We start from the raw sequence: 24,323 nt of genomic DNA, 5'->3' as shown, positions 1-24,323 counted from the left end.
AGCCTCATGGATGACCACAGCCTCCCAGCCTCCAGGGTCTTCCCTCTGGAGCCCCTTGACAAGCTTCTGCCTCTAGTCAACCTCAAGTCAACTCCAATGACTTGATCAGTCAACCACTGATCACCCCATTCCCCAGATGCCCAAAGAAACGCAGTAGCTCCTTAGTGCCTACCAACTGAAAGTTACACTCTCAGGCAATCTCCACAGGTGCACTTGCCACATCTTCCCCTCCCGGTTCCTTGTGGTTCCTGGAACATACCATCTTACTCATCTTTCACAGCCAATTTCAAATGGCATTTATTTTTTTTAAAGATTTTATTTATTTATTTGACAGAGAGAGAGACAGTGAGAGAAGGAACACAAGCAGGGGGTGTGGGAGAGGGAGAAGCAGGCTTCCCGTGGAGCAGGGACCCTGACGCGAGGCTCGATCCCAGGACCCCGGGGGATCATGACCTGAGCCGAAGGCAGACGCTTAACAACTGAGTCACCCAGGCACCCCTCAAATGGCATTTAACTCTAGGGAGATTTTCCTGCTGTGTCCCTCTCCCTGGGTCCTCGCCTTGCCCCGAGGGCCCGCACTGCCACTTTCCTCTCACCATACTCAGCTTCTCCCTTGGAATATGGCATGGTTCTCCTCTCCTGCCGGGTCTGAGCACCTGGGGGCTCTCCTACTGGTATGTTCCCAAGCTGCCCAAACAGCGCCTGCCCACAGCCCTGACCCGACATAGAGCAAGAGCTCCCCTGCACTGAGGGGGTGCAAGAGCTCACGGGTGCGGGTCGCGCCCCCGCACTCACTCCAATGCTTGGCCACATCCAGAGGCACAGCTGGCCGACCATCCACTGTCTCAGAGTTGGCAGCCCCGACCCTGGAGTGGGCGCCTCCTGCTAACCTTATTCCATTTAAGGGTGGCACTCAGAGCCCAGATAAAGACAGATTTTCCCAGGCATGAGTACTGCGGAAATGAAGAGAGGCAGCTCCCGACAGTCACCCAAGGGAACACCAAATTTAGCCCGACGGTTGAAGATAAATATATTTTAAATTTTTTAATTACAAAAATAACATGATAACATTCAAATAGTTTAGAAATGAGAGTTAAAGCATTCCCACAGATCCACCGTACTGGCACAACCACTTTCGTTTTGGTTTGTTTCTTTCAAATCTTTGTTCTTTTAAGTGCCCACTTTACACATTGGAATCATGGTGTGGGTACAGTTTTGTATCTTGCCTTTTTCCCTAAAGCTACATGAGAAGCACTTAAGAGAAGCATGCTGTAGACAAAGAGAAGAGTGTTTGAATCTCACTTCTACCACCTACTAGCTGTGCAGGTTACTGAATCTGCTTCCTTATCTGTAAGGGGGGCGTCCAGTGACCTCATAGGATTATTATAAGGATGAAGTGACAATTCATGAAATCTCTTAGCACAGGGCCTAGAAAATAGCACTTAACAATTCCAAGTTTGTTTCATAATTATTACCAAAATATGTGTTTTGTTTTGTTTTGTTTTAATTTGACTTTTCCCCAGCTAATGACACCCTACACAGGTTTTGACATTGGTTTCCAAGTGTACAATTTTGGCTTAAACATTTGTAAGCTTAAACCTCTCCAAGTAATCCCAGGAAGGCATGCAACAACATTCCACCCTGCTCTGTATGTCCGCTGCCCTTGTTTGAAAGGTAGCTGCTGTCTGCGGGGATTTAGCTAGGCCAGCCTGCAGAGACCAGGACAAGAGCTCTCCTGAATGGGTTCATGCCTGGCTCTCAGTTTCTCTCAGAGGAAACCCTTGTCAGCAAGTAAATGCGCCCCATCCCATAGAGCCTTGAGTCGGATTAATGGAAAATCAACTAGGTTAAAGGGACGGAGGGGACTTAAGCCTTGTTTCCTGGCCATGACTTCCCAGGGCTGCGTTAGCCTTCCATGTGGTTGAAGGAGGTGCCAACTTGGGGTGATTTCAGAGTGGTATCATATCCCCTGCCAAAAATCATCTTCCCACCCACCACCATGCTTGATGAGGTGCCTGCAAGTCTCACTATTGGTCATTCCTTTAGATTTATGACTTTGAAGGCATCTAGTATATGTTACCATCAATAAATGTCTTTAGCAGCACCTCAGCACCTCACATTAATTCTGATAATGGGTACCCACCTTGTACTCTGTGCAAGACTCTGTCCTGATGCATTGCCTAGTAACCCAGCCACTAGCATGAAGCTGTGATTTTCCCATGTCAACCCCCTCCTCTGAGTCTGGAGGCCCAGCTCCAAAAAAACCCAGATCAGGGGCTCTTTCCCTGCTGCCAGCTGAGAGATGTCCCCAGTGATGCCTGTGTGCCTGGCATCTTGCACAACTTCTGTGGCCTGGCTTCCCCGCTGCTGTGCTCTCCCTCCTTCCTCACTGCCCCCCTCCCTGTGCACTTGATGTCTCACTGTTTTTACTCCTCTGATGCCAACACTCCACTGGACCACACCCCGCTGGCTCTTTCCCAGCTCCCTTGGATGCAATCTCTGCCCACCAGCCTGGACTCTAGGGAATGGGCCCGATTTAGAAGGCCCCAAGCATGTTACAAGAATCAGTCCTGGTGGAAATAATAGTTGCAACATCAAAAAGGGCTTTATAGAATGTTGACATATGATATTTAGTTGTTTTAATTAAAACCTCCCTTCTCTTCTTTAAGTAAAGAGAATTTTCTGTCCCTGAGGCTTTTACTGAAAAAGTACGTGGTCCCAAGTGGTGGTGTTTTAGGTGCTATTTAGGTGCTGCTTGAATTCTGTGTCTTTCAAGAATGTTGGACCAGACTGAAGTCAGGGTCACTTGTATTCTGGGGTTTCCTGGAAGGAACTTGGGTTCTTCTAGTCATCGGTGGCTGGCTTCTTCTCAGCTGTCAGATCTCGGCCTCAGTGTTACCTCCTTTCTGCCCATCCCCTCCTCCACCTTTGTTAGCATCTTATCTATCTTTGTTTGCACTTACCACAATTTGTAATTATTTTGTTTATTTACTTGTGTTAGGGTGTCTTCCCTTCTAGACTGTAAGCTCCAAAAGATGGAATCATATGTTTTATAAAATTGCATTCCTGAAACCTGACATAGTGCCCAGTACAAAGTGGGTGCTCAATAGATGTTTGTTGAGTGAAATTTTTCTCTTTTCCAATGGAAAGAACAATAAAAACTGGAGATCATACTCATTTCTGATGACCAACACGTAACCAACAAGAGGAAAAACTATTGATCCTATTCTATTTACATATCTATCATTTGTAAATTCTGTTTATTGTTCAATCCATGGACCCACTGCCGGGGCTCCTAAGAACTATGGAAGATTGGGAAGCACGAAGCTTATTTTCGGCACCCCTTCCGACCTCGCTGTTTTCTTCATCTGCACATCATGAAAGCAATCCTTTAAGACACCTGCGAGGTGCCCAGAGCCCTTGTTCTGTTTTGCTCTCTGCTGGGAAAATTTGCTATTAGGAAGAAATCTGAAATTCATTCATGCTATGATTCTTCATAAGAATATTATTAACATTTAAGCACTGAGATATTTTAACCACAGTCATGAAACACTAGTGGTAGAAATTCTGATCTTATCTGGCACTGGAGGGAGGACATTAGGAAAGGGGCCTGCAGGGGCCTACAACCCAGAATGTGTTTACCATATTACTACCCAGCTAACCCTCCTCAGTGATGAACCTTTAAAGGGGAGAGGAAGAGAAAATGAGAGCAGATACATGAGGTTGAAATCTTACTCACTGTAAAATAAGTCCCTTAGCTTTTGCTGTATGGGTGTAATATAAACTGTTAAATGTTAATAGCTATGTTTATAAAACCATGAGATGCACTGCTTCTTTTCTAGGAGAAAAAAATGGATCTCAGATGCTTTTTCCACTTGGACTACCCAGGGACCTCTGGACTGAGCACCTTGCCCTTGAACAGATGCCAGGTACAACCCTGAGTCTCAACTCTGCTGTCATAAGATGTGTTCTATGATCTGCTTGCAAGCCTCTTTAAAAGAGCTTTCTTGCCCTGATGAACAACACTGATTGGTAGTTAAGATAATACTTCTGTAGGTGTTCCCCAGCCTTTGTTTCTTTCTCTAGGAAATAGCACCCATGTGTTGCTCAAGGGCTAGGTGGTGCCTTGACCCTTTGTTTGGAGCAAGAATCATTTCTCCTCTTCCAAAAAGATGTGATCCCAATCAGAGAGGCCAATGAGAAGCTTTCACAGTCACACACATTTCCTGGGTCTCAGTTTCCATGTCTGTAAAATAGGAACACCAAGACCCATTTCACAGAGTCATCCTTGAGGTCTTCACTTGTCTAAAACCTCAGCCTCTTAGGGCCCAGGTCAGATGTCCCCTTCCGGTGGTTTTGTCATATGTTTCACTTCCTGGAGCCTGTGGTTCTTAGAATTGATAATAAATGTATTCCCATTTAATTCTATTCCAATTGTTTCCTCTGCATTAATTGGAGTTAATTTGACCTGAGTTAAACTGACCACCTTAGGTAGATGTGAGCTCCATAAGGGGAAGTTCTAGAATCATCTCTTGACATCCCAGGTTTTCAAATACTATGTATTCAAGACGATAATGAAAATAATAAAGATAATAATGACAACAATATCAACGATTACCATTCAGTGACATACTGTTGTTTCCCAGGCACTCCGATGAACTCTTCACAGTCTCTCATTTAACAACCCAACGACAATATTCTGAAGCTTACAGAGGAGAAAACCAGTGTTCAGAGATTAAGTAGCTTGCTGGAGTCCAGCTGTAAATCAGCAGCTGGGATTTTTAACCCTTGCATGCCCGACTCCAAAGCTGTTTGCATTACTGACTGATGGGTGGAGTCTGGTGCTTCCCTCCCCCACCAAGTCTGCCATCCTTCTTCCGTGGTCATGGCATGAAAGGACACAAAAGAGAGAGAGAGATGCAGGGCCAAATTTTATTAAGACAAACTACACATATTATTTCCTATTTCATTCCTGAAAGTCCCATCATCAAGGACTGATCTCATAGGATTTGTAATCCAAGAACACTCATTTCACTAAACAAACCCATCTCAGAGATGGAGGGAGAGTCTTTTTGTTATTGTTATTTTGGAGAGAGAGAGTCTTAATGCTGGTGCCAGACAATAGATAGAAATTATCCTCTCTAGGGACCTCGGATGACCAGTCATTCTTCCCGAAATGGCGTCCCAGTCAGTCCCTTCCACCTCTCTACCTTCATCCTTCTCTCCACCCACCAGTAGCAGCCAAACATCAGCAGAGGGGCCTGGAGATGGAAGGGGGGGGGCGGGCAGAGGCTGAACCTCCTTCTGAGCCTTCACCCTCCTCTGCCCCGACCTCTCATCTGCGTAGGCCAATGCCACTGGAAACAGTGAGGCTCAGCCCCTCCACCAGCATCTGGAGGTGAGGACAGGAAGACACAAGTTCCTCTGTTTCCTTTCCTTATTTCAGACTCCCTTCCCCTTCACTCACCCTGTCAGTGCACGCACACACACACACACACACACACACACACATGCATTTTTAAAAGTAATCATCTCCCTATTTGTCTCAGTATCCAATTCTGAGCATCCTTTACCTTCATCCAAAATGGCAACCACCCATTACAGATGGACTGAACAGAGAAACCAGGCCAGTCCCTGGGAAGGCAGGGCTTTTCTGCAGTCCTCAGTCACCACTGCTTTCCAGCTGTCTTGTTAGGAGCACTGGGGAGACATAGGAATCTCTGTGCTCTTAAATGAGGCCCCTGCCAAGAGAGCTGGAGATTCCCTTACTGCTTCCATGCCCCTGCTAAGCCCTCCAGGAAGAGAGAGCTCTGGGGGCTCCATAGCTGTCATCACACCTCCTCTTGGCACTCTAAGTTGGCAGTCAGAAAGGGAAATAAATAGGAGGGGAAAACAGTTTTCCAGTATTTTCTCTCTTTTTTTTTATTTTTATCTTCACAGCAGAATTATTTTTTCCCAAAGGGAATCTGAGAAGCACAATGCCCTTTTTGTTTTAATAAGACCTAGGGAAATTCCAATGGCCTTCGTGGCTGGTGATCTGGTCAGGATCTGAGAGAGGACGACGGCTTCTTGGGCATTCTGGTCGATAAGGTCTTTAGGGGAGCACTGGGTGAACAGCCAAGGGAGGAAGGGATGGGATGGTTTCTATCATTGGGTTGAGCTGTAAAAGAGCCACAGGATGACAGGTGGTGGCAGGGATTCCAGCGGAGCCTGTGTATACAGTCATTCCCTGGGGGAGCTTGCACCCCCATGGGCTAGTTGTCACCCTGGCAGAAGTAAAGGTTGCAGCATCACTAAGGTGGGACATTTGCCAGAGGTACATACCAAAGCACTTGTAAAGTTGAGGCTGCTGGTCAAGTTCCAAGGACCTCTTTTTAAGTAAGACTGGGTAGAGGGAGGGCAGCCAAGGGCAGCCCAAGTCCACCTCACCATCACTCCAAGGTTTGACCCAGGGAGACAACAGATTCAAGAGCACATCTAATGTAAGGTCCTTGATTGATATTCTTTATTGGCTGGGAACTTTGGGCTCTTCCTTGAAAGAAGAAGGGTGATCACGTCAAGGAAGCTACAGAAACTTGGAGAACCCATCTGGTATGTGGCTGGTATGTAGAGAGCCATGCTATCCTTCTGGCTATCCATCCCAGGCTAGATTTACCACTGTTCCCTTTTCTTCCTCTACCCTGTTGACTGAAGAATCTGAAAGCCTTCTATGTACACTGGGTAGAGGATGGGAAGGGATAGCAGCCTGGGTGGGTAGCCTTGTTGCTGCCTGAACTCCCAGAGCCCTGGTCCTACTTTCTGGAATAAATGAGCAATGCCACTGAGACCTGAAGCCCAAAAGGAGCAGAGCAGGTATGAGAATGAGAGATGGGGTCGGCAGGGACACATCTTCCCTCTCTGAGCTTCCTCGGTTCCCACCTGGTCCTGGTTCCCCCACACTAGAGGGTCACACTGATAAGTCATCTGACCTGGCCTTGCTGCTGGCCTTGCTGAGGCGGCGCTTGTCACCCTGATAGCCTTGGGGCAGGCGGTGACCTGGGGAGGCTTCACTGGGTACCTCAGGCTTCTGGGCATAACGGATGTGAATGAAACCCTCCCCAGGAATTGGCTCCTGGCCTTGTACTTGCTCAGTGGCCAGGTTGTCGGTGTTCTGCTGGGAAGCCAACTTGTTACTGAAGGGATTGAAGAATTTCCCCCCAGGGCCATTCTCCAGGCACTGATTGAAGTCAGGAGGTGGTGTGCAGTTCTGGACTATGCCCGCAGAGGGACCAGGAAGCTGACATTCAGCCATGCTCTGCCTAGACTTGACAAAGCGCTGTCTGATCTTCTTCCAGCCCAGGTGGTAGAGCTCAGCCAGGCTGAGGAAGAGGGACAGTGCAGCCACAGCCAGCATAAAGACGATGAAGACATTCTTCTCTGTGGGCCGGGATACGTAACAGTTGACGGGGTGGGGGCAGGGACTCCTGCGGCAGACATGCAGGGTGTCCAGGAAGATCCCATAGAGGAGGTACTGGCCCACAATGAAGGCCACCTCCATGGTCGTGCGGATCAGGATGCTGCAGACATAGGTGTTGAGCAGAGTGCCCTGGAGGACAATCCTTCCATTCACTTCTTCCCAGCAGGACAGCTCTGCCTTCTCGGCCACTGGGTACTCATAAGAGCTAGTGCCCCGGACCTCTTTGGCCCTCTCAGCCTCCCTCATCTTCCGCTTCTCCTGCATGCGCACTGTATGCATGGCGTGGCCCATGTACACCAGTGATGGTGTGGACACGAAGATGATTTGCAGCACCCAGTAGCGGATGTGAGAGATGGGGAAGGCTTGGTCATAGCAGACGTTCCCGCAGCCGGGCTGCATGGTATCACACTGGAAATCTGCCTGCTCATCCCCCCAGGATGACTCGGCAGCCGTGCCCAGCACCAGCATGCGGAATATGAAGAGGACGGTGAGCCAGACCTTGCCGATCACTGTAGAGTGCTTGTGTACTTCCTCCAGGAACTCTCCCAGGAAGCTCCAGTCACCCATCCTGGCTCAGCAAGAGATGGCCACCAGGACTTCTGCAAATGGGGCAGAGAGAAAGAAGGTAAAGGAGAGGGATGCTTCTGCAAAGTCTGGAGGCTCTGGGATTCCACTGATCCAGTCTTTAAGAAAGTGCAACTCATGAGCCAATTTCACCTAAAAAGCTCTCTTTTTTCCAGGCCAGCAAAAGTAAAAGGAAATAGAAGATTAAAATTGGTCGTGTTAGCAAGATTAGAGTGTGATTCCCACACCTGAATAGATCTAGAAATCAACTGAGGAGCGTGTTACAAGTGGGTTCTGTGCTGTTACCTGCAGAGAGTCTACTTCAGGAGGTCTGGGGCCACCCCTGGACCCGGGATCTGCCTCGAGCAGTCCGGGTTATTCTGAGGCAGGCAGTGCAAAGACCATGCCTGGAGAAACACTGGTGAAACGGGAGGCACACAGCACTGCTCCCTGCCCTTGTGGGTCTGGCCATGTGCCTCACTGAATCAGTAACCTTGTCTGTAAAATGGGGATGGAAAACAGCTGCATCAGAGTTTTGAGGGTTAAATGAGGTGAGGTATGTGCTATGTTGGGAATCATAACTCAAATGTTCCATATGTTTGAATGGCCATCAGGTGAAAAAGAATTACTTTGCTCCAGAAGGTGGAACTGGGCGAAGAGGAAGGAGTGAGGGTCGGGGTGGCAAGTCTGGCCTCTCAGAATACATCCTCTAACCTTCAGAACTGTCCCCAGCTGTATCAGGAGATGGCGAACAAAAAGGTGTGGGGCCACACCAGCTCCGGGTGCTGTGGACGAGTGCTCAGGTTCCCGCAGCTGGGAGGCACCTGGCAATGCCAATCTCCCACACCTCAGTGCAGTGCAGCCATTCCAGGGGTACAGCTCTTTGTCCTCCTGCAGAAGGTCCCCATACACAGCCCTGCTCAGCCAGAATAAATGCCCCAAACCATTATGTCCCACACAGAACCTTCTCTCAGCCTGCCCTTTCCTGCTTCTTCAACCTCATTTCCTGTCTTCCCCATTCATTCCTTTTGTTCTGCCATGTCACATCCTGGAAGATTCCCAGACGCCCTCTTCGCAGCCGCCTCCTACATGCCCCCTCGCCCTTAGCAATATCCTTATTAACCCTCAAAACTTAACCCAGTTATGGCTCCCTCCACCCTTCCCTGCTCCTTCAAGCTGAGCCTCTTCAGCTCCTGTGGTGGCCCTAGAGACACTCAGTTCCCTCCTAGGACTTGCCTTCTTGTTTTGCAGCCTTCTGCCTGTCTGTGTTCTCCTAGTAGGGACTCCTTGAGAACAGAGATTGCCTTTTCCTCTGTATCATCATCACCTGGCCCAGAGCCTGGCCTGGAGTGCGTGCTTAGTAAATCTTAGTCGAGTGAATGAAGGGTGGCAAACGCTGGTATGGGAAATCAGTTCCCTATTCCTTGCCTGCATCCCATTAGCAGGGTGAAAAGGCCAGATTTCACTTTCTCAGTCTCCACTGCAGTTAGATCTGGTCAGCCAGGTATGGTGAGAGTCTAAGGTAGAGGGAGTGCTCTAGAAACAGTTTTTCATCCCCCAGTAAATGGAGGGAGCCTCACTGGAGGTCCTCCCCCGACCCCTGCCACCCCCACTACTTCCTGCCAGTGGACAGGGCTATTTGAGCCAAGATGTCTGAAGCTGTCCAGAGAGTCTCAGAAATGCCAACCAATGGCCCGAAGCCTCTGAATCAGCTCTTGAATCTTCTACCTCCAGAATTCTTATTTGATGAGCAATAAATGTCCTTATGGCTTAAGCCTCTAACCAATCCTAATCAACAGAATGACAGAAAGAAAGAAAGAAAGAAAGAAAGAAAGAAAGAAAGAAAGAAAGAAAGAAAGAAGAAAGAAAGAAAAGGAAGGAAGGAAAGAAAGAGAAAGAAAGAAAGAAAGAAAGAAAGAAAGAAAGAAAGAAAGAAAGAAAGAAAGAAAGAAAGAAAAAAAGAAAGAAAAGAAAGAAAGAAAAAGAAAGAAAGAAAGAAATAAAAGAAAAAAGAAAGGAAAGAAAGAAAGGAGAACTGAACATAAATATTCCCTTCTTGTAATCATAAAACCTCAAATCTAATGAGATCTTGGAGATTGTCAAGTTCAAACCTTGACCTTCACATCTTTGCTGCCAATATGCCCCTGGTTCCTATCTGAACATTCTTTATGCAAATGAGGAAGGACAGGGTGGGGTGCCATATTTCATGGTGCAGGCTTCCTTGACTCCTGAGTTGATACCTTGACAGAGACCAGCCTCCTGGTCCTGTCTTCTCCCAGGCCCCGACTCCTCAGCCCTGAGCGTCCACACATGAGTGGAAAGGGCCTTATCTCTGTCCCCTTCCATATCAAAGACTCATCCAGGTCTTGAGGCCTTTCCTCTGGTTTGTGATCAGACACATGCCCTTTCCCTTAGGTAGTGAAGGGTCCCCCTCCCTTAACCTCCAAATGTGGAAAATCGTGGTGCGTTGGCTCAAAAGGAAAATGACTGATTAGATAAGAGTTCGAATGGTCTGTCATCTCTTCTAGGCACGTGCATAGTGCTCAGCACCTTCAGGGTCATCCACACACGTGCAGGGACCAGGATGTGCTGAGTGTCTGAGAGAGGGGAGGGGGAGAAGGGGAGGGAGAGAAAGGGAGAGGAGAAGCAAAAAGCGGGAAAAGACAAGCGGGAGTTGAGAATGGAAAAAAGAGAGACCATGTAGTTGTTAAGAGAATATAGTTTGGGGGTAGCTAAGTGGAGTTCAAATCTCTTATTAATATCGCTGAGCTTGGAGAAGCTACTGGATCTGTATCTCAATTTCCCTATCTGCGAAATGAGGATACTGTTATTTAGCTCATCCAGTGTTATGAGGTGATGTATAAAAAAGCACTTAGCACAGTGCTCGGCATATAAGAACTAAAGAATAAAAGGCAGCCTTTATTAGCAAGGGAAGTGGTGGGGGAGGACAGGAACAGAGAAAGAGGGAGAGAGAGAAAGAGAGAAGTGCATTACAAAGAAGAGAGAAACACATGGAAGAGCAGAAGAGGAGAAAGTGAAAGGGAAACAGAAATGGAAATAAAACAGAAACAAAAAGAAAAAAGGGAAACAAATGTCATATTATTCCAAAATTTGGGGCAAGTTTTCCAAACTGTCCTCAATCCCTGAAGACTTTTCCCTTGATCTTCTGACTCTGCCACTCATTCCTTGCAAGTCCCCCAGGAGGTCTAAAAATAGGACCAGGCAAAGAATGTGACGCTTTGGTCTGGTCTGCCAAGACAGCTGACCCCCTCACTTGTGGTGCAAGGAATCCCACCTGAAGAAGGAAAGCACGGGTACAAAAAAGGAATATCGTGGAAGAGGAGAAAGACAGTGACGTCAGATAGGCTGCTTCATGGGGAGGGAACAAGAGAGGCTAGTGGATGGGGTGGGGGTGGGGCAGACCCTGAGTGCCCTGGTGGCAGCAAATAGGGTGCAGGACAAGTCTCATTTGTGACTTCCTGGATGACCCAGGCGAGGTCAGAGAAAGTTAAAATTGCTACCATGTACCAGCTGCTCAGTTTATAATATGAAAGTCAGTTTCCCAGCTACACTGGGTCCCTTCGGGTTCCCCACAACCTCAGCCAAAGAAATATGTAGATTAGATACCCATTGAGTTTACTGGGTGTAGAGCATATAAAATGCTTTGTAGATTATTATCCGTTTCTTGGCAGGAAGTGTGTTAGGAAGGGCAAAGGAAGCTGCCCGTGCCATGAATAAATTCTATCAAATACAATGGTAATAATATACCTCACTGCTTTAGCTGTGATCTTCACTGGCTTCCTACTGCTTATAAAGCTGAGACTCTTTAACTTCTGCTTGAGATCCTCCACAGCACAGCTTCATCCTATCTTCTTCCCCGTTCCTCTCACATACTCCATACTTAGGCTACATGACTCCTCGTACCCCTTCTACCTACGAAGTCCTTCTTCCCTTTCATTCATCCATTTAATATGAGTGGTCACCAGGTATCATGCAACGCACTGAAGACACAGCAGTTAAAAAGACAAACAGGGACGCCTGGGTGGCTCAGTCAGTTAAGCGTCTGCCTTTGGCTCAGGTCATGATCCCAGGGTCCTGGGATCGAGTCCTGCATCAGGCTCCCTGCTCAAGCGGGGAGTCTGCTTCTCCCTCTGCCTGCTGCTCCCCCTGCTTGGGCTTTCTCTCTCTCTCTCTCTGACAAATACATAAATTAAATCTTAAAAAAAAAAAAGACAAAGAATCCCTGACTTTACTGAACTTAACTGCCTTTATATCCCTTAACAAAGGGGAGGTATGAACTACATAGCAATAAAGCATGATGTGTGTTAACATTAGGGAGGTGCTATGGGAATACACAGCAGGAGGTTGACTCTGGCTTCGGGGATTGGGCCTCATTAGGTCAGGGCCCTCTGAGGAGCCCTGAGTAATTGAATTCTACAGCCTTTTGCAACTGATACAAGTTCTGAAATCCCCGTGGCAAAAGAGATGGTCCCTAGAACCTGGATGAGGACATCCCCACTCTAGTTTCTTCACTCCAAAACCTTCAGCATCTTCTTTCAACATGTCATATCCTGGGACAAAACATTTGGAAGAGTCATCAAGGAACTTGTTTGGTAATAGTGACATGGTGCTTGGATAAGAGGGAAAGGGCCAAAAGAAGGCTTTTGTGTAGAGTGAGCATAGATCATTTTATTCCCTTGTTTTGTGTATTATATGACTACAAATAAAATTCAGGTACCTACATTTCAAATCCAATGTTAGCATTGTTGCCTCCCTACACAGCCAACGTTTTCAAAGAAAACCAACTTAGAGCAACCTAGGTTAACATAAACTCATAGCTAGGACCTCCTCCTCTGACCCCACAGATCTAGGTAGAAATGGAGAAGTCTTTTCTCAAATTGATATCAGCCCATTTTGAAGTCTCCTGAGCAATAAAGATTCCAAATTACTGTTCATCATGTAGGATACATTCACACTTATATGTTGCCTTACACTGCTTTTCCAAAATTTTCTTTCTATCAGCCAACCCACAAGTACTTTTTTGAGTCCCTGCTATGCGCCTACCACTATTCTGGGTACTGAAAATAATATCTAAGGGGCACCAGACCTGGCACATATTATGCATTCAATGATATCTGTTGAATTAATAAAACCAGGCATGATTCCTGCCCTCAAGGATTTAACAGCTTTTCCCTTCAAATGAGTAATAAACTTCTCAAAGTCAAAAGCCCTGTCTTTTACTTTGTATTCTTATTGCATTAGATTCTCACATTAGGTACATAATAAATGCTTCCTTAATGATGGAAAAAAAATGTTTGATCTAGCAGTAAGATTACAAAGTGATCCTAGAGAGGCTCAAATCTTCCTTCTTAAGTCCAGCAATAAAAAAGAAAACCTTACAGGGGCACCTGGGTGCCTCAGTCGGTGTGGTGTCCGACTACTGATTGCAGCTCGGGTCATGATCTCAGGGTTGTGAGATGGAGCCTGTGTTCGGGTCTGTGCTAGGTGTGGATCCTGCTTAAGATTCTCTCCCTCTCCCTCTGCCCCACCTCTCTTTCTCTCTCACCCCCTCTCTAGAAAAAAATAATAAATAAAACCTTATATAGTTCAAGATGCACTTCTCCTCCCTTCTCTTGCTGACTCCAAGAGGGTGGGACCATATTTGTTTCGTTCATGACTGACTACCTTCAGGACATATAGACACTCAATTTTTATTGTTGAATGGAGGAATCCTCATAACCACTTTGTGGTGTAATAGTTATTGCCTCTGTTTTACAGGGAAGGAGACATCTACAGAAGGTAAGAGATTTACTCAAAGAAATGAAGACGAATGGAGTTAGAACCTAGACCACTCCATAGTTTCTGATCAAGTTTGGTGCACACCAGAAAGTTTCCCTCTATCTTCCTTCTAAGGTTGGAGCCCATCAGTTCTTATGTCTCTCCACTTTGGAACTTCAAAAGTTCCTTTGCACCATGGGGCAGTAAGTTATTTGAGACATGACGGCCATTTAGTGATAAAGCCTGGGGGTCAGCATTTAAGCAATCAAGCAAATATTTGTGATGCTCCCTTGATGTGACCAGCACTGGGTGGGGTGCTGAGGGGATTATGGGAAAGTACAATTCAGTTCACCTTCACAAACATTTACTGAGTGTCTGCTTATGCGGTAGAAGTTAGGGATCCAAAGATCAGTAAGACTCGATGTTAAAGGAACTCACTGTCCAGTGAGGATACAAATACAACTAAATGTGCAAATACACTGGGCTTCCCTGAAGAGGCAACCCTTGAGTAGGAGTTAGGGGGAGGTGAAGTTTGTAGAGGTGAGGAGTGGGGGAAGAGGGGAGGTATGGAAGAGATGGGGGCGTTCCAGACAAAGGCAACCACATGAACAAATCCACCAAGTGAAAACCAGCATGGTTTTAGAGGACAATGAGCCGAACAGGGAGGTAGTCTGCAGAATAGGCAGAGGCAGATTACAGAGGGCTTTGGAGGCCATGCCTCGGAGTTCAGAGTAGTTCTCAACCCCTACAACAGACCATGTTCAGTACATGACTTGTTCCTATGGGCAGACCCTATTGGGACACAGCCCTCAAATGGGGTGGGGACATAAAGCACTGCACAGTCAATAATCACTCTGTTTGTGGCAGTCTTTTAGTAGTGGCTGCAGCACAAACTAGGTAGGCTGCTGGTGACAGGTGCCACCCAGCACACTGCTGAAATAGCACCCCGTCTCTCCTGCTCAAGAAAGCATATTGCGGGCGCCTGGGTGGCTCAGTCGTTAAGCGTCTGCCTTCGGCTCAGGTCATGATCCCAGGGTCCTGGGATCGAGCCCCACATCGGGCTCCCTGCTCAGCGGGAGGCCTGCTTCTCCCTCTCCCACTCCCCTTGCTTGTGTTCCTGCTCTCGCTGTCTCTCTCTCTCTGTCAAATAAATAAATAAATAAAATCTTTAAAAAAAAAAAAAAAAGCATATTGCAAGGGAGCAAGAAGCTACCATAGAGATACACTGAAAATTCTTTTCCTTCTGTTGATTCTAATTCTGTCCTCTGGAGCCACACATAACAGCCTTTCTAATTTCTGTGTCCCCCACCCCCACCGCAAGTCAACAGCTGGGCCTCGGACTGAACTGTAAAACCAATGGGGTTTCAAATACATAATGAGAATTATTTACTCTACTGGCTGTGTATTATCTCCCCAACCTTACCCTGAGCTCCGTGAAGACGAGGCCCATATCTGTTCATCATTGTGTCCTCCTCCTAAGGCCCCTCTTCCCTCTTAGTGCTTAAGATTGGGCTTTGCACCCGGTAGGTTGATTCATGCACTTTTAAAAATCAACAACAGTAAATGAATTACAGCATTCAGCTCACTCAAAACACCTAACGCCAGTAGAGGGGCTCCCTGGGAAGTGACCTTGGGGCACCTGCACAATGACTGTGGTGACCAGAACACCAGGGAGACAGAAGCCGCTGAGCCTTCCTTCTGCCAGTGACAGAGCCCTCGGCTCAGCCGAGCAGGACTGGATGGATCTAGAGCAGAGATGCAATCGCTCACCGTGGACTATTTCTTTTCCTCCCCACAGATCACTGGGGCGCTCACTCAAGTTTGTCAAAATTAGATTATAAGATCACTCCACAGAGTCCGAGTCTAATTCTGGACAATGACACATGTTCTGTACATTATCTAATAGATCTCTGCTTCTCAGTAAACATTGTTATTCACAGTAATAATAACAGCCCTATGGGCCCATGCTACAATTCCACTCACCACACAGTGGAATGTGGCACACAGCAGGGGTGACTTGCTTCCCAACTAAGAGAATTCTGTTGTAAAAGGACCCAAAGGGCCTCACTTAAAGGATCCTTGACACGGTATCACGTCAGCGCAGCTCAGTTCAGAAAGTGCTTACTGAGCTCCTGGGCTATGCCAGACATCAAAGGTGGCTTTATAAAATAAAGCACCGGTATAACATCATCTCAGAACTCTTTTCTACCTTATTCATGAATACACGTCTTTCTGATTTCCCCTCCCCCCAATAGTTTCTCACTAAAATGGAGAGATACGGGGAGGATTGCATAAGAAAGTGGTCTTGATCTTCAGCTACTTCAGCAATATTTGTTATCCTTGGAGATTCTCAGCTCCATTTCCTAGTTTACCTAAAGCCACACAACAAGAAACTCTGAATCTAGGTGATAATGATAATGATAAAATTAAGTTATTGAGACCTCTCTATGTGCCAGATGTTCTGCAAGTTTCTTGACATATTTTTTCTCATTTGATTGTCCCAACAACTTGAGCAAGTAGGGATCATCCCCGTCCCCTTTATATGGGGCTCAGGGAGGTTGACTGAGCAACGTACTCTCGAAGGGGACTTGCTGGTAAGTGGTGGAGTTGACACCAAACCCAGCTCTGGTCTTCTCTGACAGCAATACGCCTGCCTTAACAATTGTGCTAGATCCCATCTAAGTCACCTAAAGTTCCTTTCTTTAAAAATCCTTACCAGTCAGAGGCTGGCCACTTTGACGTCAGGTGAGTGCTGCAGGGAGGTTTTCAAAGTGACTGTTAGAACTGGGAGTTGATTTGTAAGTGCTTGGGGGTAATTCTCACATTTAGACTTTCCACTCTTCTCCCGACTGAGGTTTGGGGTAGCCTCTTCAGCCTCAGGGGAAACAACCAGGCAGGTAATACAGCTACAGCTATTGAGCTAGGCCCTGTGGGCAACTTTCTCAGAGGTCCGGGGCGGGGCTTCCACCCCTGAACCTTAATCACTGAAGAGAGGAGAGGAAAACAGAGATGAGAGAGAAGCAGGAGACAGATGGAGGAGATGAAGTGTCACTTGAGTTTTTCCTTTGACTCCAGCCAATGGCAGATAATTAACCTCTCTTTTAATTCTATTATTTTATTCTAGCAAGGACAGAGTGGTCCGCTCAAAAACACTCTGCTGGGAGACAGTTGTTTCAAAGCCAAGGAGGTGGAAGGGAGGAAAGTGGAGAAGGAGAATTATGCTGGGATAAGTAATTTTCTTGTTAAATTGTTGGAAGAAGAAATATTTATAAGAAGTGGGTGGGAGGTGGTGGCAAATGGAGATATTCGATTACAATGAAATATTGGGAGGTCCTTATTAATTACTCCCAAAAGGTTGACTAAAATCTATGCACTTATTAATGAAAATTATATTTATGAGGCACTTAGGTTTCTTTATTATTCTCACCATTTGTCATAGATTCATAGTATGGTAGAGCCGAAAGGAATCTAGACATCAATCAAAATCAATCCCTTATGCGGAGAAAGGGGAACCCTCCTACACTGTTGGTGGGAATGCAAGCTGGTGCAACCACTCTGGAAAACAGTATGGAGGTTCCTCAAACAGTTGAAAATAGAGCTACCATAGGATCCAGCAATTGCACTACTGGGTATTTACCCCAAAGATACAAATGTAGGGATCCGAAGGGGTACATGCACCCCAATGTTTATAGCAGCAATGTCCACAATAGCCAAACTGTGGAAAGAGCCAAGATGTCCATCGACAGATGAATGGATTAAGAAGCTGTGGTATATATACACAATGGAATATTATGCAGCCATCAAAAGGAATGAGATCTTGCCATTTGCAACGACGTGGATGGAACTGGAGGGTGTCATGCTGAGTGAAATAAGTCAATCAGAGAAAGACATGTATCATATGACCTCACTGATATGAGGAATTCTTAATCTCAGGAAACAAACTGAGGGTTGCTGGAGTGGTGGGGGGTGGGAGGGATGGGGTGGCTGGGTGATAGACATTGGGGAGGGTATGTGCTATGGTGAGCGCTGTGAATTGTACAAGACTGTTGAATCACAGATCTGTACCTCTGAAACAAATAATGCAATATATGTTAAGAAAAAAAAAGAAGAGGAAGATAGCAGGAGGGAAGGATGAAGGGGAGTAAGTCGGAAGAGGAGACGAACCATGAGAGACGATGGACTCTGAAAAACAAACTGAGGGTTCTAGAGGGGAGGGGGTGGGGGGATGGGTTAGCCTGGTGATGGGTATTAAAGAGGGCACGTTCTGCGTGGAGCACTGGGTGTTATGCACAAACAATGAATCATGGAACACTACATCAAAAACTAATGATGTAATGTATGGTGATTAACATAACAATAAAAAATTATTAAAAAAAGACTTTAGGGAAATTATTTAGTAAAAAAAAAATCAATCCCTTATTTTTATACAAGCTGAAGACCAGGGTCCAGAGAAGTTAAGTAATAGTGATAGCAGATACCACTAAGTTGAGTGTTTTCCATGTGTGAAGCATTTTACAACTATACTTTTAACCTTTATATTAATTCTGCTAGGAAAGTAGTTATTATCTCATTTTACAGCTGAGAAAACTGAGTCCCAGAGGTAGCAAATGCTGCATAAGGGACTTGCAGCTGGTCTGCCTGACTCCAAAGCCTACCTCCCTGCTGTGTCTCTAAAAGGGAAAGAAAATCAAAGAGGCCCTAGCCCTGATAGCTAGTAACAAACCTATGACTGGAACTCTGTCCAGTCTCTGAGCTCCCCGAGCAGGGCTTTTCCCACTGTCCTGTAAGAGGCCCAGGGTTTTTCCTTTGAACCCCTGGCTTCTTGGCTGGCCATCTCTTGCCTATGCTGTTCCTAGAATTAATGATTCCATTGAAGCCCTCAGCCCACAGTGGTCAGGATTCCCAGACTCTTCAGCATCTGCCACCATTTGGCCAGAATTCACATATAGAAAGTTATTTCCTTTTTTAGCCACTAAGTGCTCTTGGCTGCAGCCGTGTCTACTGCTGGGCTTTCGGCTGGCCAAACAACAGGCTCTGGTGTTCCTTTGATGTCAAATCATAACAAGAACAACTGAAACAAAAATAGGAGGTGGGCCTCGTGTTTCCTAAAGAGTAGTGGGATTCGAACCCTGCCTCCACTCTCCAGTTGTGTGTCCTTAGGCAAGTCACTCAGCCTGTCCGTTTCCTCCTCATCTGAAAAAAGGGAATGTTTACTCATGGGGATTCAACAGTATGTGGACATGTGGAAGCACCTCAAACAGTATCTGGCACATAGTAGACACTCAATCAGGTTAGTTCCTTGTTTTCTTTTCCGACATTTCCAGTAAAGACTCCTCTCAAGCATGATCCAACTAGCCAACCTGATACAGAATTTGGCAGTGCAGCAGGCTTGTTAGAGTGACCCAACAAGGATGCTCACGAGGCACCGGGTGGAAAGGTGAGGAAAACATGGGCGATGGGAAGGATATTAATTTCTCTGTACATTCGTTATTTCACTAGGCATGCAGACCTTCGGGGCAAGCGTGGAGAAGAAAGGAGGTACAGGGCCCCAGTGAGATCAGGCCCCTCTCATTCTTGTAAATGGTTCACCCTAGTTCTGGACTTTTCTTTAAATCAAGCCTTTGGGCCTGGAGATGGACTCCGTATGAGTCCACATTATAAAATGTGTGCTTCATGTAATTCCTGCCTTCTGAAAAGCTGCAGCACTTTTGAATCTGATCACCAACCAATCCAAAGGCACATCCACGGGGTAGGTTTGAAGCTGGCTCAGTTCTACTTGGAAAAGAAATCAGTGACCTGTGGAGAAGGGCCATCCCGACCCCTAACCACATCTTCCCTCTCCTGAAGTTCTGAATCATGAAGATCCCCGGACGGATTAAGATCCTGGTAGTTATCTGTGAACAAGAGCCTTGAAAGAGAGGTTCTTTCGAGTCCCAGCTGTTTCTCCGTGACTCTAGATGAGATATTCCCCTCCCTGAGCCTCAGTTTGCTTGCATGTAAAAGAAAGCAGTTGAGCTGAATGGTTGCTAAGTTAGAACATCTGGGGAGTTTGTGACTTGACTTGACAAATTGCGATAGTATGGCAAGTTAGTGGCAAAGCCAAAAAGCAAAGCTAGATTTTCTGACCCCCCAGCTTAGAGGTCAGCAAAAGTAGTCCCAGAAAAAGAAAAAAAAAATCTGTGGTCATAAAAAGCAAGCAGTACTTTCTCAGAATTACATGTCATGATGAGACTTCACTGTGGGAAGACTTTTACATCAAACAAGATGTAGTTCCAAGAAATGGGCTGAGGACCAGGTAACCTGGATTCTACCCTATTGTTCTATTATTCATTGAGCACTTAATATATAATAGCCATTTTAAATACAGTTTCCCCCACCATCCAAAAAAGTAGAGCATTCCTATGAAACCATTTGTAAGCCAAAATGGCATAAAGCAAAGAAGCAATGACCATTTCATAAAAGTGAAAATCCTCTTTCAGATTTCCATCAGTGAAAACAGGTACTATAATGTAGGTCTTTTGTAAAAGTGCTGAGGGGCACCTGGGTGGCTCAACCAGTTAAGCGTCAGCTTAGGTCATGATCCCAGGGTCCCAGGATTGAGCCCCATGTCAGGGGAGCCCTATGTCCTGATTGAGCCCCATGTCAGGCTCCCTGCTCGGCGGGGAGCCTGCTCTTCCCTCTGCCTCTGCCCCTCCCCCCACTTGTGCACACACTCTCTCTCAAATAAATAAGTAAAAATCTTTAAAAAAAAAAAAGTGAAGTGGCATAAAGCACATGTTGATAGTGGGGAAACATGTACATTATTTTATTTAATCTTCACAAAACCTTACAAGGAAAGTATTTATTAACCTCCTGGCGGATGAAGAAACTGAGGCTCGGAGACATTAAAGAATCTGCCCCAGGTCACACAGCTGAAATCCTAACCCAAATGTGACTCCAGATGCCCAGGCTCTTCCTTCTGCCCAATCCCTGAATTAGATAAACTCTAAGATCCCTCTATGCTATTTCAATAGCTCTGATTCTGAGAGCTCCTGACTCCCCTATGAAAGTGAGTGGATTGTTGAAGGCTGAATTTTTTTTTGCCCATGATTTGCTAATATCCAGAAACAACTGAATCACAAAGTGACATCAAGCTGTCATTCTCCAAGAATCCGTAGCTTCTGACTATGGAAAGGGAATCAATCAGTTTCTTTTCTAGGAGATTTGAAGCTTTCCTGGAAAAATGGGCATCTCTCCCCTTTGGTCAGCTTAATCCTCGAGCCCAGGATGGGGCCAACTGGCCCAGAGGCCTGCTAGAGTCCCAGGTGGGTGAGGTCTTCCCTGAGGCAGGGAGCAGAGCCTGGGCCTTGGGTCTCGCTGGCCTGAGGACTGCGGGTCTCCTGACTGATCCAGGCAGACAGGCTCCCTGTTCTGCCTTCTCTGGTTACAGTGGGATCAGCCAGTCCCCAAGAAGCCAGGCTGCACTGTGGTAGCCCTGCTGGTTGCCAGAGCCCAGAACCCTCCAGTGCATGCACCCCTAACAGCCAGCAGAGACGATGAGGGGCAGGTGGGCAAGTGAGTGTTCCTGCCAGAAAACAAGATCGTGGAGGTACTCAAATGGAAGAAGCAGGGAGGCCTGGGGAGAAATGGAGGCTCGGAAAACACAGCTGAGGACGGAAGTCAGAAGGGGCCTAGGTGTGAGTGCGCAGAGCAGGATGTTCTCCCAACCAAACTGAACTGAGGCCCTGTGTCATCCCTTCATGGGTCACTTTCCTTTCCTAGGCATTGTTTTCCCTACTAGTGGAAGAAGTGGACAGGCAATCTAACAGACCTCTTCCAGTCCTAATGGCCTAGGACTTTCGGTCGGGATAAGGAGAGGGAACAGGAGTGAGGCAGCTAGGGGACAAGGACAACAACCGGTTTCAAGAGCCCAGCAAGGACATCCATGGGGTTCTCAAGCAGTGGCAAAGCAGGGCAACGTGGCGGTGTTACTGCTGTGGCTTGATGAACTTCATGTGTCTGGGTGCAGGGATGGCCAGAGGGTACCAGTCTGGAAGCCAGGGAACACAGCTCCGGGTTTCCTCTGCCATGAGCACTGTGGTCAGGGGACTGCTCCTGGGCAGCTGCTGAGTGAGGTAGAGACGCGGTGGGACGGCTAGGGGAGCAGGCTCCGAAGAGCTCCGCTGCCCTGGGGAAACTGCCAGAAGGTGGGCAGTTCAGAGCTGTCCCTAGACAGCAGTGAATCAGGTTCTTGGACTGAGCTGGGGCTCTGGAGGCTTTGGGTGGAAAAGATGAGGGCCTACTGATATGAAAGTCAGGCTGGGGTGCCTATAAGTACCAGCTCGTGTCCCCAGTGGTGAGCCATGCCACCTGGCAAATGAGGAGGCTACATCTCCACATACTGGCTTTTGTCTCCTCTCCAGTTTTGCTAGATTTCTCCTGGGTCTCCTGACTCCCCGTCCAGTGCTCCTCACTCTGCCCTTCCTTTTCTCCAGCCAATCAGATCCAGTGTGCCAGAGCCTTGTGAGATGCTAAGGAGGAAAAACCAGGAATCCCTCCATTATGACAGCATACTGGGAGGGGGAATTGAGTTAAAAGTGAGCAAGGGCATAGTACAGATGTAAAATCCTTGTGATGAGCTTCCCTTTTTCATGATTCTGAGGTATATTTGAGCCTAAGGAATCATAACCTTGCACAATGTTACTGCTGAATGGAACTGGAGGGATTCTTCTACTTCAAACCCCTCATTTTCTTTCTTTCTTTTTTTAAAGTAGACTCCATGCTGGAGCAGACACAACCCTGAGACCAAGACCTGAGCCAAGATCAAGAGTGGCACGCTTAACCAACTGAGGCACCCAGGCGCCCCACAAACCCCTCATTTTCTAGATGAGGAAACTGAGGCCCAGAACAGGGAAGTGTCTGGCCCAAGGACGCACAGCCACTCAGGGCACAAGAACCCAGACGTCTCAACCCCCAAGTATGGGTTCTTTCACCACATGCTCAGAAGAGAGGTCAAGGAGCTGACAGAAACCTTTGTGCCCTGAGGCCATCTACCTCACCCTGTACCCAGGAGGAAAGGGGACCTTCCGTGGACACCTCTTCACTAGCCTCTTTCCTCTGACAGCGACAGTGAGTGGCAGGCCAGACTGCTCGCAGCACACAGCGGGGACATGATACTCTGCAGGAAACTTAAGCAGGGAATATTTTTAAACCACCCAACATGCCGTAGGGGGGAAAAATCAAAACACTCCCCTGGATGCTGTGGAAAGCAGTTCAAAAAAGTTTCCAAGCCTAGAGGAAGCACCGTAAAACAGTGATGGTTTTTGTTTGTAAAGGACCAATTTCATCTTAACCAAAGTTCTTGGGAATGAATCGCTGAGCTGCTTGGAAGATGCCCCTGGAGGGCAACCACTCTGCCAGAGGTAGACCAACTCCAAGGGCCTTCCACTCACATTTCTACAGCTCCTTACAAATCAAGCGAGTAATTTATCTGCTGCTTCACGACCATCCTCCTCTATATAGCCCGACCTCACCATCACAGGGGCTAGTGAGGGGGAGGGAATAAGCCCCCAGGTACAGAGAAGGAGCTTTGTTGTTGTCCAGCCTGGAACTCAAGGCTCTCTCTTCTGGCTCCTTGCCATCAACTGGTAGTTTCATCTCTTAAAAGCCGGGCTATCCTTACCTTCTCGCCCGGTCCTCCTCTCTGGAATTTCCACCGGCTTCCCGGTCCTGGGTTCCTCGCTGCCTCCTGCGCTGCCCAGCCTTCCCCGCTCTCACTCAGCCTGTCAGTTGCTCTCCCACCCCCTTTTGACTCTGTGTGTGTCGCCCTCCCTCCTCCCACTTCTTCCTACTCTTTCACTCTCCACCCCCTTCCCCCCAGGTCCCTCCCTCCCCGCTCTCCCTCGTGCTCTTAGAATCTTTGCTCACTTCAAAAGTTTTCTTCCCTCTAGCCCCCTGCAGTCTCCCCTCACCGGGAGAGAGGAGACTGGAGCCTTCCTCCTTCCCCGCTGCCCTCCACTGTCATTGTCGCTGCAGTCCTGGCGCCCTCCCTCTCCTTCGGGCGGGGGACACACTGCCTCCCTAGTCTCTGCCGAGCCTCCCTGGGCTCCTCGGGCCAGGGCTGTCATGGGGCATCAGGGGAAAACTGGCATTACCCAGAGGTCTCTCTTCTCCATCCTTTTCCTACTGTCAGAGAAAAAGAGCGCTCCTTCATGGAACAGGTCTTTTGGGGACCTCCACTATGTCCCCATCAGTGAGCCGAGCATCAGCTAGCATAGGAAACAGTCTCACAACTCACAACCACCAGCGCCCAGAATAGACACCAGGGGTAACTGGAAAGCTCCAAAGGACAGGGAGAGGGCACCGCCACTGACCAGGATCATACTCCTCTCTCCCCCTTCTCTAAAGAAAAGAGAACACCTTCTATGTGCGCAACACTGGGCTAGAATATGTATATATATTCCATTTTTATTTCACCCAATTATTCCAGTTTCCAATTCTACACGGTAGACATTCCTACATTTGAGGAAATTCAATCATGGTGACC

At 47.2% G+C, this 24,323-nt stretch overlaps 1 protein-coding gene across 1 annotated transcript; it reads right to left on the bottom strand.

Moving 5' to 3' along the window:
• Nucleotides 1-6,946: 6,946 nt before the first annotated feature.
• Nucleotides 6,947-8,023, bottom strand: GJA5 (gap junction protein alpha 5). The gene has a single exon (XM_028088316.2). The coding sequence runs from the start codon at nucleotides 8,021-8,023 to the stop codon at nucleotides 6,947-6,949; it is 1,077 nt and encodes a 358-aa protein (XP_027944117.1).
• Nucleotides 8,024-24,323: the final 16,300 nt, after the last annotated feature.

The sequence above is a fragment of the Eumetopias jubatus genome, unplaced genomic scaffold (assembly GCF_037043125.1).
Source record: "Eumetopias jubatus isolate StellerSeaLion01/CBP00866 unplaced genomic scaffold, mEumJub1_p1.0 scaffold_4, whole genome shotgun sequence".
Classification (NCBI taxonomy): Eukaryota; Metazoa; Chordata; class Mammalia; order Carnivora; family Otariidae; genus Eumetopias; species Eumetopias jubatus.
Note: the sequence above shows the minus strand (reverse complement) of the source record. Positions and strands in the feature narration are given on the sequence as shown.

What these genes read in the sequence shown, in the direction of transcription:
- GJA5 (XM_028088316.2), bottom strand. Translation starts at nt 8,023, where the DNA reads ATGGGTGACTGGAGCTTCCTGGGAGAGTTCCTGGAGGAAGTACACAAG.